At 43.3% G+C, this 15,690-nt stretch overlaps 1 protein-coding gene across 1 annotated transcript in view; it reads right to left on the bottom strand.

Annotated features, from left to right (window-relative positions):
• The window catches only part of TBC1D2B (TBC1 domain family member 2B), an 83,283-nt gene that overhangs the window by 45,178 nt on the left and 22,415 nt on the right, over window positions 1-15,690 (bottom strand). Inside the window, exons 2-3 of the mRNA XM_032174241.2 lie at window positions 14,631-14,784; window positions 5,458-5,626 (exon numbers count right to left, since the gene is read on the bottom strand). Of these exons, the coding sequence (XP_032030132.1) occupies window positions 5,458-5,626; window positions 14,631-14,784 (323 nt within the window). The remainder of the gene's footprint in view (window positions 1-5,457; window positions 5,627-14,630; window positions 14,785-15,690) is intronic.

The following is a 15,690-nucleotide window of genomic DNA, read 5'->3' as shown; positions in this document are numbered from 1 at the left end:
CTGCTTTAAAAAAAAAAAAAAAAAAAGACCACGGTGAAACCCCGTCTCTACTAAAAATACAAAAAATTAGCCGGGCGTGGTGGCGGGCCCCTGTAGTCCCAGCTACTCGGAGAGGCTGAGGCAGGAGAATGGCGTGAACCCGGGTGGCGGAGCTTGCAGTGAGCCGAGATCGCGCCACTGCACTCCAGCCTGGGCGACAGAGCGAGACTCCGTCTCAAAAAAAAAAAAGAGTCAGCGTAACGACAGTGGCAGCAATACCAGCAGGCCTGGGTTGTGTAGCCACCATTTACTGAGCACTTACAATGACGCTGTGCTAGGCAGTTCTTATTTATAACCTTAACACTCCCACCCATCCAGTAGAGGAGAGGCTTACTTCACACACACACACACACACACACACACACACACACGTGCACACGCGCAATTTACTAATGGAGAAAATAAAGCTCAGAGAAGTTAAGTCACCAGCTCAACATCACACACCCAATAAGTAGCAGGACTGGGATTCCAAAACCTAGGCTGACTGCAATATCCACAACGTGACCCCACTCTTGAACAGAACTAGAGCTGGACCCCAGGAGCCTAGCACCCAGAGATGGGCGCACAGTCTAGGCCACAAAGCCACAGAACTTTGCTGACTGCTGTCAGTGTTGTTGCAGCCTAAGCACACCTCCTACATACACTGAAAATACACACTGAACCGCCACACAGGCTCCCGATGCACGCTCACACGTGTGCTCAGGCATGCACTTTCTCACTTGTTTGCACACTCCCACCCCTGAGCATGCACATACACACATGGACTGGCCAGAATTTCAGCAGAGACCTAGTTCCTTCACCTGGTGTGATTTGGACTGTTGATAAGTTAAATGAAAAATGTGGTTAAAGCAGGAATCCATATAAAAGGAACTTAAAACAAACACATGCACCTGTAAAGGTGTATGTAAATGTGCACTCATCTGCCAGTCTACTGATACACGCCAGCCAAAGCCTCTTCTTGGAATCTGAGGATACTGGGCGTGGTGACACACGCCTGAAGTTCCAGCTACTTGGGGGGCTAAGATGTGAGGATCACCTGAGCCCAGAAGTTCAAGGGTTCAGTAAGCCAAGATCGTGCCACTACACTCCAGCCTGGGTGACAAACTAGAGACCCTGTCTCAAAAAATGAAAAAGAAAGGAAAAGGAAAAGGAAAAGGAAAGGAAAGGAAAGGAGAGGAAAGGAAAGGAAAGGTAAGGGAAAGGGAAAGGAGAGAAAGAAAGAGAGAAAGTGAAAAAGAGAGAAAGAAAGAGAGAAAGAAAAAGAAAGAGAGAGAAAGAAAGAAAAAGAGATAGGGAGGGAGGGAGGGAGGAAGGAAGGGAGGGAGGGAGGGAGGAAGGGAGGGAGGGAAGGAAGGAAGGAAAGAAGGGAGGGAGGAAGAGAGAGAGAGAAAGAAAAGAAAGAAAGAAAAACAAAGAAAAGAGAAAAGAAAAAAAGAGGGAGGGAAGGAGGAAGGAAGAAATCAATCTGGGGATACTAACTGCAGTTCTCTGTTATCTTTCTTGGGCAAATCACATCCATTAAGACATCGGCTAACTTTCCCAATTTTGTTTTGTTTCTTATTAAAAAATGGAACAAGGCCTAACAGATATGAAACAATCTAAGCATAAAATCTTACAGGCTTTTAAGTTTTTTTTTCTTTGATTTTTCACAATCATGTCACCCACATCCTCATGGCAATTTTTTAGTGACTCACCTTTATCAAATTTTCCCTAAGCATTCAACTTATTTTTCCTAGAAACAACAATTCCTTTTTATATTTCATGGGTTTAGTAAATATCTCATTAAATTACATAATTACAATAATAAGTACAACGGGCATTAACCAGTGAGGAACAAACCCAGCTGATTCTTGGTAGGTCTGTAGCTCAGCTTGGGGGGCAGCAGGGACACAGGTGCCCTGAAGTGGCCCATTTGGTCTCATGCAGTCAGTGAGGACCATGGCTCTACTGAGGAACCTTAAAATGTCAGTTCATCAGGGGAGCTAGTTAGGAGAGTTTCAACTATACTGATAAATAGAATAAAAGAATAAACAAACCTTCATTTATCTTTTAAGCCTTGACTATAATGTTGATAGCATTTTGAGTGCATTAAAAAATACAATTTTTGAGCCATTCATTTATAATACAGGAATCTATTTTAGGGTCATTAAAGTCTGTCTATGCACCTAAGGCATTTTATTTAAAACTTCATAAAGCATGCCATAAGTAAAAACAAACAAAAGAAAAACAAAAAACCATAAACACTTAAGATTCATATGCCAGTCAATAAGCATTAGTGTCTACAGAAAGTGGTCCCAAAAACCTCTGTGAAGAATGGCTTTGTCATGAGCTAGCCCTCCACCAGCAACAGCAACAACTAACCCTTGCCTAGTACTTCCTAAGTGCCAGGCACTGTTCTAAGCAGTTTACACATACGAACTCATCATCATGCTATCAATCTCATGATGTATGATTATTATCTTCATATTACAAATGAGAAACGGAGGCACAGAATACTAAGTAACTTGCCCAAGTTATCCAGCTACTAAGTGGCATAGCTGGGAGTTGAACTCAGGCAGCCTGGTTCTTAATCACTGTGTTACATGGCAAAGGCACAGCTGATAGAAGATAAATCCTAGTGATGTTTCACCCTGAATGTGATCTGTCAGCTGTGACAGGCAGAAGTGTCAGGCGTTCACTTTCCTAGGCAAGAGGCACTCAATCATCATCCATGTTCCTGTGCTCAAGGACATGGAAAGCACCCAGCATTACAGGTCTGTTTCCACCTCATTCCATTATCTCACTTTGAGGGCAGATGACACACCTTAGGTATGAAAATCTGGCAAACCAATAGTCCCCCAAATGTGTTCTTATGATGAAAGGGTGAAGGAGCCCTGGGTCCCCAATTAGGAGACCTGGGTGTGTGTTTCAGCTTGGCCACACACTTGCTATGAGATCTTCAGCAAGTCACTTTACCTCTCTAAGCCTCAACCTTTTAACATGTGGAATGAAGGGACGCTCTCAGTGGTTTTCTGACACTTTTAGGAGCACAGATCCCTTTCTTTACTGAGAAGCCCAATACTTTGAAACAGAGGAAATCAGTGGTTCTCTAGTTGCAGGTACCCAGGGAAGGCAGCCCCACTGTGCCTCCCGGCTGACCCCTCCCCATCCCCTGGGTGGTGGGAGATGACTGGGACTTAATCAGATGGCACAGGGCAGACAGGCATATGTTGGGCAGAGGTTCTGGGGTGAAGGGGAAGGCACAGAATGGCCAGAACACAGAGGCTCACGAAGCGCTAATACCGGGAAGCAGCTGCCCAAGAAGAGACTAATGTCGTAACGTTGAGAAACTCAAATATCACACCAAAGAGTTTGGAGCTGCACTTGCAGGCTGAGGGCTATCAGCAATGCTTCTGACGTAGGGAGATGACATGATCAGAGCTGACTGAAGAGAGAAAACAGCAGAAAGCAGATGAATGGGAGCAGAGCACGACCAAGAAGGTGGGACTGCAGCCACAAGCCAGGATGAGGAAGGAAGGCAGGGCCCACTACAGTGAACACCCTCATAAGTGCTGGTCTTCTGAGGTCTGAGTACCCCTGACATTCAGTTCCAGTATAACCTATATATATCCTGTATATCCCACTCAGCTTCAATATAAATCTAATCCTTAAAAACTAAAAACACACAGAAAATAACTTTATCATACTGAATTCAACCACGAAGGTACAAAAAAGAAAGCAGTTACAGCAAAGAGGCTACTTTTTAAAACAGTGTGTCCTTGGATAGTAGCTTCTAAGAACACCCCAGCCCCATCCTGAAAAACCAGTGGGACCCCTTATGGAGCTCAGCTGGCCAACTGCATAGTGACTACTGGCTTGGGCTCTACAGGACAGCAAGAAACTTCCAAGTCTCCCACAATGCACTGCCACTACAACCTTTCTCTTTTTTCATTTTTTCTTTTTTTTTGAGACAGGGTTTCACCCTGTCGCCCAGGCTGGAGTGCAGTGATGTGAACTCAGCTCACTGTAGCCTCGACCTCCTGGCCTCAAGTGATCTTCCCACCTCTGCCTCCAAGTAGTTGGGACCACAGGCATGCACCACCACTCCAAGTTAATGGATAAACAAAATATGGCACATTCATATATGGGAATATTATTTGGCCATAAAAGGAAATGAAGCACTGATACTTGCTACAACATGGGAGGAATCTTGAAAATATTATGCTAAGTGAAAGAAGCCAGACACAAAGACATGTACGGTGCCATTTATATGAAATGTCCACAATAAAATTCATAAGCCAGGGCCAGTGGCTCATGTAATCCCAGCACTTTGGGAGGCCAAGGTAGGATTGCTTGAGCCCAGAAATTGAGACCAGCCTGTGCAAGATAAAGAGACCCCTGTCTCTACAAAAAAAAAATTAAAATATTAGCTGGGCATGGTGGTACACACCTGTAATCCCAGCTACTCTGGAAGCTGAGGTAGGAGGATCGCTGGAGCTCAGGAGCTCAAGGCTGCAGTGAGCCATGATCACGCAACTGCATGCCAGCCTGGGTAACGGAGCAAGACCTTGTCTCAAAATAAAAAAAAAAAAAACACCAAAAAACAAATTCATAGAAAGTTGATTAGGAGTTGCCTACGGTTGAGGGTTGACAGAGGAGAAGGGGTTGGGGGAAATGAGAAGGAATTGCTAATGTAATGAGTTTCTTTTTGGATCGATGAAAACATTTAAAAATTGATTGTGGTGATGGTAGCACAACTCTGAATATACCAAAAATCACTGAATTGTACATTTTAAATGGGTGATTGTACAGTGTGTGAATTGTATCTCAATAAAGTTCTTTAAAAAAACAAGTCGACCACAGTGGCACTTGCCTGCAGTCCCAACTACTCAAGAGGCTGAGGCAGGAGGATCACTTGAGCCCAGGACTTGAGACCAGCCTGGGCAACACAGCAAGACCTCATCTCATAAAAACCAAACAAACGAACAAAAACCAACCCACCTCTACTCTCACTAGCCCATGCACAAACAGAGAATGGAAATCCAGAGCACAGGACCTGGCCAGCCTAGTGTCTTGGAAAGGGGACTAGGCCCTAGGCACAAGAAGCCCCAGCTCTGCAGCCTGGAAGAATTGTGACCTCAGACACATACTCTCCTTCAGCCAGTTTCAGTCTCTGTAAAATGTCAGCCATATGACCTACTTCACAGAATTGAGCAATTAAATTAAACCGTTTAAGTGTGAAAATGTTTGGCATAGTGTCAGACACAGAATAAGCAAGTAATACAAGCTAAAATCACAATGATCTATGGGAAAGTATGATGTAAACAACAAACGCCTTTGTAAGTGTAAGATAGTTTTTAACTTCATCTATAAAATTGTGACATACATTATCAGAAACAACCCATTTTCAAATTCATACGCTGCTTTCCAAAGACTCACTTGAGCTCATTGCCCCACTGTTTCAAAGAGTAAAAATTAATAGAATTTGGATGCCCTGGGGCAGGCTGATTTGCAGCTTGTTCTCCCACCAGCTCTCCAGGCACAGTCTCCACAGCTAGGACATTTCTGGCTTTTTCTGCAGAAGCATTTGGGTGTGGGTAAATTAAATCTGAAAAAAAAAAAAAAAAAGGTCAACAAATGTCAGTTACTCAAAGTTTCCACACGAAACTTGACATCCCACATAAAACACTGACTTGACATACTATATAAAAATCTAAACTATGTAATAGTATATTTTTAATGTATACTACATAAAAACATAATCTGTGAGTAACTCTGGTGTTCTGAAACCATTTTCATCTAAACAGATCCATGTTTCTCAAAGGAAGGTTGTGACATGCCTCAAACCACCAAGTATTAACAGTGTTGGCCCAGAGAAAGGAAAGGCTAGAATTTTTCTCCAGTACTGCACACCAGTAACCCTCACCATAAACCCGTCATCAAAGTCCAGTCACCTGTACTGATAAGAAACAATTTCCAGGATAAACTGTTAAATAAGAAAAGCAAGGTACAGATCAGATTATACAAGGGTCCCTTTTCTCTAAGAAAGTGGGAGAAATACAAATATAAATGTATTTGCTAATACTTGTAAAGAGTGACACTGAAAAAATAAGGTTTGCACATCACAGAATAGCAGTTCAGTAAATTCACAAGCAAACATACTGATGCTAAAGCATGATGAAACTTCACATCTTTAAAATGTAAACTTTTGAAATAGTTAAGGTGGAAATTATATGATGGTCAGGATTTACTTCAAAATAGCAATATTTTGTTACTTAACAAATACATAGTAATATTTGCTTCAGGTAACATGTTATTTGCTTCAAAATAACAAAGCAGGGTATCAATGAAACAAGAGGGGTAATTACTGTTGCACCTAGCTAATAAACCTGGAGGTAATATTATGTTCTTTGTATATGTTTAAAATTTCCCATAATAAAAAGTTACTTAAATTTTTTTTTGTTTTTGATAAAAACATTTCTTTTCTTTTCTTTTTTTTCCCCCATAGACGGAGTTTTGCTCTTGTTGCCCAGGACGGAATGCAATGGCGCGGTCTCGGCTCATTGCAACCTCCTCCTCCCTGGTTCAAGCGATTCTTCTGCCTCAGCCTCCCAAGTAGCTGGGATTACAGGCACCCAGCACCACACCTGGCTAATTTTTGTATTTTTAGTACAGACAAGGTTTCACCATGTTGGCCAGGCTGGTCGCGAACTCCTGATCTCAGGTGATCCATCCGCCTCGGCCTCCCAAAGTGCTGGGATTATAGGCGTGAGCCACTGTGCCCGGCTGATAAAAACATTTCTAACTACAAATACTTTGTATTCTTCCAAATGACATAATCTGCACTGGTATTTCAGTGGTAGAATTATCCCATGCCAAATGGCATAATCTCTCTGAGAATAGGACATGCTTGTAAACAGAATTCAATATTACTTTACAATAATCAATTTGATCTACACTTCTTTTTAAAAAATCTCTGTATCAACAAAATCAACCATCTCTTTCTGTGAAATCAGAATTGACTGCTGACCACTGATATTCAAGAAAAATTCTTTTCTCTTTTTTTTTTTGAGATAGAGTCTCAGTGAACACGACTCACTGCAGCCTCAACCTCCTAGGCTCATGTGATCCTCTTGCCTCAGCCTACCAAGTAGCTGAGACTACAGGCACACACGATGCCCAGCTAATTTTTGTATTTTTTTTTTTTTTTTTTTGTAGAGACAGGGTTTGCCATATTGCCCAGGCTAGTCTTGAATACCTGGGTTCAAGCAATTCTTCCACCTTGGTGTCCCAAAGTGCTGGGAATACAGGCGTAAGCCACTGTACCCAGCCAAGAAAAATTCGTTTCTAATCAGAGGAGCACAGAATCGGAGTCAGCAAGAACAGGTCTCTGGTAAAGGTCACTGAGCACTGGTAAAGGAAACAGAGAGCAGGCATTCCTGGACTGTGTGGGCTTGGAGAGCAACGTCCTGAATGCCGCATGATGGGCCTGCACTGTGTAGGCAGGTTCTGACTTGACCACAATCAGTGTAGGAAGGGCTTCAAGAACACACTGGGGAAGTATCTTGGGTGTGGCATGAGTAAACAAGTGCTGTGTATCTATCAGGGTAATTTGGCTCTGGCAAGGAGAGTCAATGCATGGCTTATAGTAGGGTTCTGACTAAGAAAAGCAAGACAGTGTGTTGGGAACAGAAGAATTACGGACTTGGTAACAGAGTACACACTTTTTTTTTTTTTTTTTGAGACTGGGTCTCACTCTGTCACTGAGGCCTGCAGTGCAGTGGTGTGATCACGGCTCACTGCAGCCTCTTGAGTCAAGAGGCAAGAAGTTACAAATAGCCACAGATTGCCAGTTCTTGGTTTTACTATCATGTATTAAGCACTAGGCACTGAGGGCACAACAACCAATGAGACAGAGCTTTCCCCGTAAAGGAGAACACATCCAGGAGAGAGACATAAGTAAAACAGTAACATGTCAAGCTCCAAGTCACCACAGAATAAATACATTGAGTCGTTGGGATCCAGACCCTTCCTCTGAGTCTTAGGGTTCCAGGAGATGCCTGGGGGACTTCTACAGGGAGAAGAGGATGGGGGCCCCATGCTCAGCTTCGTCCTCAGCAGTTCCTCTCTTCACTCTTTTATATACTGGGGTTCCCTTTAAGATTTCATTTGGAAAAGAGGTTCCAGTAAACAAAAGAAAAAAAAAGTTCAAACACCATTAATCCAGTCCAGTCTCCCTACCTACTTTCTCCATCAGGACACTAGAGTTCAGAGCCAGGGCCAGAACCCAGGCACCAGCCCCTGCAGTATACAAATATTGCAAGGCAGGTAGAGATGAGTGCACCTACTAGAGGAGAGCATAGTGCCTGGAGTGGTGGGCGGGGGTGCTCAATGTTGGTGACAGCATGTGTCAGTCTACAGGCACATGGAGTAAGGGCGCAGCTCAAACTCCTTTACTTCAAAGGCTGGTCTTACAATCATCATCACAATTCTAAGCCAAGTCAGGAAATAAGCACAACAAACTGTACAGATTTCTGTTACAGGCTGAGTCCAGCCTCTTCTTCCTGTGTGGGCTAGTAGCAAGGTGATGAACGGCCCCTCTGCGAGATTGGACTGTCAAATGCTCATGTGGCAAAGTGCCTATTACCAAGAAAACCCCAGGCCTTGCAGCAACCCACAGCCCATACTGGAAATACTTCCTGAGGAACTCAGAGGCCCCAGGGAGGGGTGGAGACAAGGGACCAGAGACCCGGGAGGAACATGTTGGAGGACAATTTCTAAAAGTAATTATCTGACTTGAAAAAGAAGCTCTTTTCCAGCTTAATACATTTTTGCTGTTACTGTTATTTTTGTCTGGTTTTTGGTTTTTAAGAGACCATGTGAGATTTACTTAATGAAAAGCAGAGCTGCTGGCTTCTCCTCAATACATGTCCTAACATTAGAATGCAGGGAACCGCCTCGAGGAGGACATTAAGGGAAAACACAAACTAGGACATGGCAACATTTCCTCGAAGATTTTAAGAGGCTGGACTGGTGTTCATGAACATGTCTTTTGTCTTACAGCTTCAGTGGGGAAAGAAAGTCTGTGCCTGACGGTTTTTGGTGTTTAGACCTCTGTTCTTTTTAAACATTTTCAAATGCCTAAATGAAAACTCTGAGGGAGTTTCCGACTGCATTGTTCCCATTTCCTAGGTTCTGATTCCAGCACCGCCTCTAAATCCAGTGTGACCCCGGGCAGTCTCAGCCTCCCTGGTCTCCAAGAGCCCTTCCCACTTGCTGCATTCTAACACATGATGCTCAAAGTCTCCTCCTAATGGGACTCCCCGCACAGAGGCAGCTCCTGCCTACATCCGGACTGCCTCAGTGAGTCTTCCCTCTCCTCTCCTGCTGTCTCAGTCAGGCCTAGGTGCTCCGCCAGCAACCTCTGCAGAGCACAGAACTGTGTACAGTGGGAGAATTCTCATAAAACTCAACCCAGGCCTGCAGCTGCATCCAAGAAAGGAGAAAAGAGCACCGGGAAAGGGCTGTCCCTATATGCATCAAAGGACACAGCAAACGAAAAGTCTGGGTGTCAACACTGCGAGCTGGAGGAAGACAGGGTGGGCTTAATCTGACAAAAATTTTTTTATTTATCAATGTGAGTTTTCATACAGACTGTGAAGGACCAGTCAGGAGGAATAGAAATATCTTCCAAGTGAGGACATAGAGTGCATCTAAGCACCAGAAAAAAAAGGCGGCCAACCACCAGGTCCTGAGAGGCCCCAGGATGGGCCAGTCCATATGTCTGGTTAATTACTCATCTGCCTGTCCCCTACCTCCTATCAAGGACACAACTCTGTGAGAACTGAACCTCTATCTGATTTGCTAACAGCTGCACATCCAACATCTAGCATAGAGGAGTGACTTAATAAATATTGGTTAAATGACCAAATTAATCCATAAAAGACAGGAACTTGCTAACATGGCATGGGAGAAAAGGCCAATCGGGCAGAAGGCAGCAAAGGCCCCTGCAGTTCTTGAGTGGGTTTATACTCATCATCCTTCCTGACTTTCCTCTCTCCTGCCCCCTTGCCTCTGACAGATTCCTTGAATTGGAGTGGGGGTTTCCCTCTTTTCCTTTCCCATTCCTCCCTGTTCTCCTGCAATCTGGCTCAGCCACCGCCCCGCCCCCACTCACAGCCACATCAATCCCTGTATTCACCTGCACCAAGTCCCACCAAATCTAGGCTGAGGATGTCTCTGCTGACACCAAATTCCAAGCCTGTTCCAGATAGTCTCCTTTCCGACCCTCTCCAGCAGGCTCCTCCCAGACAGAATTGCAATCTAACCCCACTCAGCATCTCCCTCACATCCTCCCTCCCACAGTCACATTTTTTCACAACCTGACTTTCACAGAACATTCAAACCAGAAGGAACCGGGTTCAGAGAGCATCTTGCTTTACAGATGGGGAAATCATGATGTGCTAAAGGTCCCATAAGATCTCCCCATGCTGCCTCTCAGATACAACACTGGTAACTACCATGACTGATACTTCACAAGAACGCATGGCATTTTGCAGCATTTTACAAGGATTACACAAAAGCACAGCTTCCTTGATCTCTGTATGGAATCACGACATTAAAGGATGATGTGTAATTCCTGTGGCACTGCCAACGCGGGGCCTGCATTCCACCTGATGGCTTTCCTTCTGGCAGCCCTCTACACCCTGCATCCTGCATTGAGAGCACTGCTCAGGCTGCCTGAAGACTGAAAGTACAGCTACTCCTCCCACGCCATCCCCTTGCACACAAGCTGTTAAAAGTGTAACAGTTCAACTACCCAATGCAGCTGCTTCAGGGGAGGAAATGTGTGGTCATCCTTCAAACTGTCTTCACGATACAATTTCTGCAAGAAATACCATCCATATTCAAACAGGCACTTGGGCATTTGAGCCTGCTATGACCACGAGTGCTTTAGTACTCATGAACTTTCAAGAAGCTTTTTAAGAAAGCAGGGTGTTGTTATCCCTGGCTTGTTTTCTTATTAGTTTATGTGGGAAATGAAGTAAACGGAATGTGCTAGACATACATCCTGTAATGAGGCTATTAGCCATTTATGGGCACCTCCTTTGGGTTCTAGCTACCTCATTCTCATCAGCTATAAAGGTTTATGGACCCCTGATTGTATCTTTATGCAAATCACTCATTTGTGTTGAAACTAGGTCTTTATCTATCCAAACACAGAAGACAATGTGGAATGGTATTTGAGGCATGGCATGACTTCAGAGGACAGGCTACAAAATAGAGGGCAGACAGAACAGATATTGACTAATAATAAAGCTGCAAGTTCCAATCACACAGGAAAGTCTCTTACTCAACACGGATTCTAGAAAAAAAATTAATGTAAACAACTATGTGACAGTGCTGGCTCCTTAATGAATATTCAATGCAGCTTTTCCTTACTTATAGACCTTGGTTTTGATCGTAGCCATATGCTCAGCTAAAATACTTGGCTTCCCAGACTCCTTCCAGCTAGGAATGGCCATATGACAGTTCCAGCTAATGATGCATAAGCCACAGGTTTCTGGGAAAGCATTCTCCTTTTTGAGGTAAGTGCCACCCCCAGGGGCAGCTAGCGTGAGCAGGAAAGCTAATACACTCTAGCAATGGAAAATACAGAGTCAGAGACAGCTTGCGCCCTTCAGTGGCACTAGTGAGTAGCTATGCCAGCCATAAACTGCTTATCATGTGACACAAATTACTCCCTATGTGTAAGTCCTTATTAGTAAGGTTTCCTGTTAATTACAACTAAACATAATGCTAACCCTTTCAAAATGATGTCGTCTCATATATATGTATACAATATATATGTGTATATACACATACATATGGCTCTTTACACTTAACAGTGCAGCTTCCCATTTGATCTTTATAACAACTATGAAGGAGGGTGAACAAACTTCAATTCCCAGAGCCACAGTTTCCTACCCCTGTACTACAGGATAAGTGACTTACTTAGAGTCTGACAACTAGTAAATATCCCCAAGACTCACAGCCCACAGGGCTTCTTCCACCAGGTAGAGCTGCCTTCTAAGACATATGACTAGCTAGCAGTGGAAAACATTAATCCCCTATATCTTTCCCCATATTGACTTTAGGTGCTAGGAGGGTCCTGATGGCTGACGCCCGTTAGACTACAAACCAAAATGTTCCAAACAACTGGGTGACTATGAGACAATACTAGGAAAAGTTTTATTTTTAATGCAAATCAGTTATAAAAACATTCTTCTTTAATTCTTGCTAGAGTAGGCTAAGCTGAGCAGATAACTACAAGCATGGCTTTAGAAACTTCACAGAGAACTGCCATATAACACAACACAATTTATCTTTGAACCAGATTTTATCTCTGATGACAAAACAAAAGGGGCTAAAATACAGCCTTTTCTTCTTGACTTCCTGCTTTAGATTTTTCGACGACTTCCTGAACTATTATAGTCTCACATACTGCTCTGGGGCCCAAAGTTTCATTCCTTGTTCTTAGAAGCTATCTAAAAATTAATAGAAGTCTAATGTTACAGTCATTTCTATCTATAAAATCTTCAAAGGCACGCCACTGCTCTTAGGTTAAAGTCCAAAATCCCAAGACCAGCAGTCTAGGCTCTCCCCCAGCTCTGGCTCTGGGTCCTGGGTGTGCCCCCAGGTTCAGCTCGCTCCCCACAACTGCTTCCAGCCAGTAGCCATCCTGACTGCAGCTCAGGGAAGGCACCGCAGTCCAGCCCTGTCATCTGACTCCCCTCCTCTCTACCTAGCTAATTCCTGGCCATTCTCCAGGCCTTGGCTTAGATGCACTTCCTCAGAGAGGCCCTAACTGCCAGAAACTATGCACATCCCACTTACAGCCCATGGTACCAGCATGCACCCTTCCTGCACATTTCTCTCATTTTTTCTCTGCACAACCACCCTGCTTGACTAGAAATTCTGTGAGCAGAGGGACAAAGCTCATCTTGAGTGCCAACTTTGCTGAATGAATGAGTAAATGTCAGATGGCATTTACTGAAATGCTAAATTCCATACCTGGAGTCCCCAGATCAAAGGAGGAGAAACAAATATGGACTTTAGATGTTTTCTCTGGCTCTCCAATCACAGCATTTTGGCTTAGAAGGAGGAAGGACAGCTGCTATAAAGAGACTATAGGGCTAGGTACTACTTTTTTGTCCTCCTTTCGGTTTAATATCCCTGAGTCTTTGCTAGAAAGAAGCACTTGGTGTCCTCAGAACAAAGGAACTGAGGCAAATCGAGCATCTCCTGTGCCAAAGGCACTGGCTATGCTCATGAACACTGCCTGTTCCCACAGGGTTTCCAAATGTTCCAAGTGACTCAGACACTCAGTTAGGAGCTCCTTTTGAGATGAAAAGCACTATAAGAGTGGCTTTCAAAACAACTCAGTTACCAGTGACTCGACCCTGAACTAAACATAAGGGGGCATAAAGTTGAAAATAAAGGCATGATCTCAGAACCTGGAATAGTCAGCGTGCTAAGACAGTCGTGAAAGTGACTCGAAAACTCTCACAGAAAATATATCAATAGGTACAAAGCATATATACTAATTTATCACTGATAAGAGGGTTAACCTGCTGAAAAATACTGGGACAAGTAAAAACAAGACTGACAAATTTGGAGATGAAAAATTCATCTAAGAATGCCTTTGTTTCTGGAGTAAATCAGCCACACATGTGCCAACACCATCCTTGGTGGGACAGGCAACTTGGATGCAGCCCTGTGTTCTGCTGAGCAGATGGTCCCACAGGTTTTATGAAGTGAAGAAATCTCTTTACGAAACTGTTAGAACTAGTCCTTACTATTGTCTACTACTTTTAATGTACGCTCCACGTGTCTTCCAAAAATACTAATACAATGACCTGGGCTTTTTAGACCTTACTTCGGCGCTCAGGAGGCTGTTTTTTTTGTTTGTTTGTTTGTTTTCTGGATGTGTTATTTTCCCTGTATGGAGAGTGGGGGCCAAAAAACAGTCCCATCTCCACAGTCTTTGCAGGGGGGTAGGATGGGCAGCAAATAATTGTTGTCCTGTTCTTTCTAGAGGTTATCTCCATGCTACAAATGGCCAGGGATTACCCTGAGTTATAGAAATGCCACGAATCCAGGATAGAATGAAATCAATGTTTGAAGGTTAAAGTCTTCCTAAGAAACATTAGAGAATTACAAGTGGAATGTTTTGAGAATACCTTCCTAGTGTATACAAACACCTGTCAATCTTGGCAAGTCTGCCCAAGCATGACTATCTAGGCATGAGTGCTTATCATTAGGTGTGGTAGAAAGGCTGGCCCTGCAGTCAGAACTAGACTTACAGCACCACAACTTACCACATGCTGACCTTAGTCGTATCATCTCTTCCATATGCTTGGCACTGGCCTTGCCTGATTCCAAGGCCATCACTGGGCTTGCATAAGCTTCATACATGGAGGCGCTGAGTAACTGTGGAATGCTGTCCACTCATAAGGTAGCATCATTATTATTTTTTTTCTAAATTCATTTTCATTCACTGCTAAGTTCATGTGTGGTATCGAATGGCTTACACAAAGAACTGACCCAGCTCCCCTTTACTTCTGCCTTACCGGTGTTATCTCTGGCTACAAGACCCTTAGGAAAATCCCCAGGAGTTGGAGAGGTTCTGCTGTCCCACTTGACCATGTCCAGACTGTTACAATATTCCCATCTCTTCTGCTGAAGCTCCTGTAACCAGTAAGTCATGAGTTGACGATTGGGAGCCTAGAAAGAGGGAGGGGAAAAACATGTTATGGCCACCAATAATATGAAGAGCTTAAAAAATATTATGTCTCATGAGTAGAGACTGTTCAGCTTGCCATGGGAGAGTTAAGATGAACAGATCAAGGAAACTTCAGTTACAAGATTAGTAGCTTTTGCTCATGATGAGTTGGTCAAGCAAACAGCAATTGTAACATGAAGAATTGAACCCAATTAACAAGAAGTCTTTTTAAATTCTAAAATTAAAGAATAGTGCAGTATAACATTTTCCTCAAAACCGTTTAGGAAGATGTGATAATACTGCTGCTCTTTTACTCTGAGAAACTATAAATTCCATCTTCAGAAATAAAATCTTACATAGGTATGGACGGCCTTGCCAAATCACATCAAATAATGATATTTAAACTCCATCAGCATCTGAGAGTATACAAAGAAAACTGCAGATTAAAAAGTAGCTGGCACTCCTATGAAAATGGCTAATATTTCAAAAAGTTGACAATGCCAAGTGCTGAAAAGGGTACAGGGCAGCTAGAACTTTCATAAGCTGCAGGTGGAATGCAACACGGTGCAGCCACTTTAGAAAACAGTTTGGCAATTCCTTATGAAGTTAAACATACACTTACCAAGTGACCTGGCAAGCCCATCCCTACATATCCACCCAAGAGGAATGAAAGCATATTCACACAAAGACTTGTATGTGAATGTTTACAGAGGTTTTATTCATAATTGCCAAAAAAAATGAGAACTTCGTCTGGTGAAAGGATTAAAAAAAACTGTGGTACATCCATACAATAAAATACTATTTAGCAATAAAAAGGAGCACACTATTGATTCCTACTACATGGATAAATATTAAGCGCGTATTGCCAAGTGAAAGAAGCTTGACCCAAACGGTTATATACTGTATGA

This window comes from Hylobates moloch, unplaced genomic scaffold (genome assembly GCF_009828535.3).
Source record: "Hylobates moloch isolate HMO894 unplaced genomic scaffold, HMol_V3 SCAFFOLD_14, whole genome shotgun sequence".
In the NCBI taxonomy this organism is placed as follows: domain Eukaryota; kingdom Metazoa; phylum Chordata; class Mammalia; order Primates; family Hylobatidae; genus Hylobates; species Hylobates moloch.
Note: the sequence above shows the minus strand (reverse complement) of the source record. Positions and strands in the feature narration are given on the sequence as shown.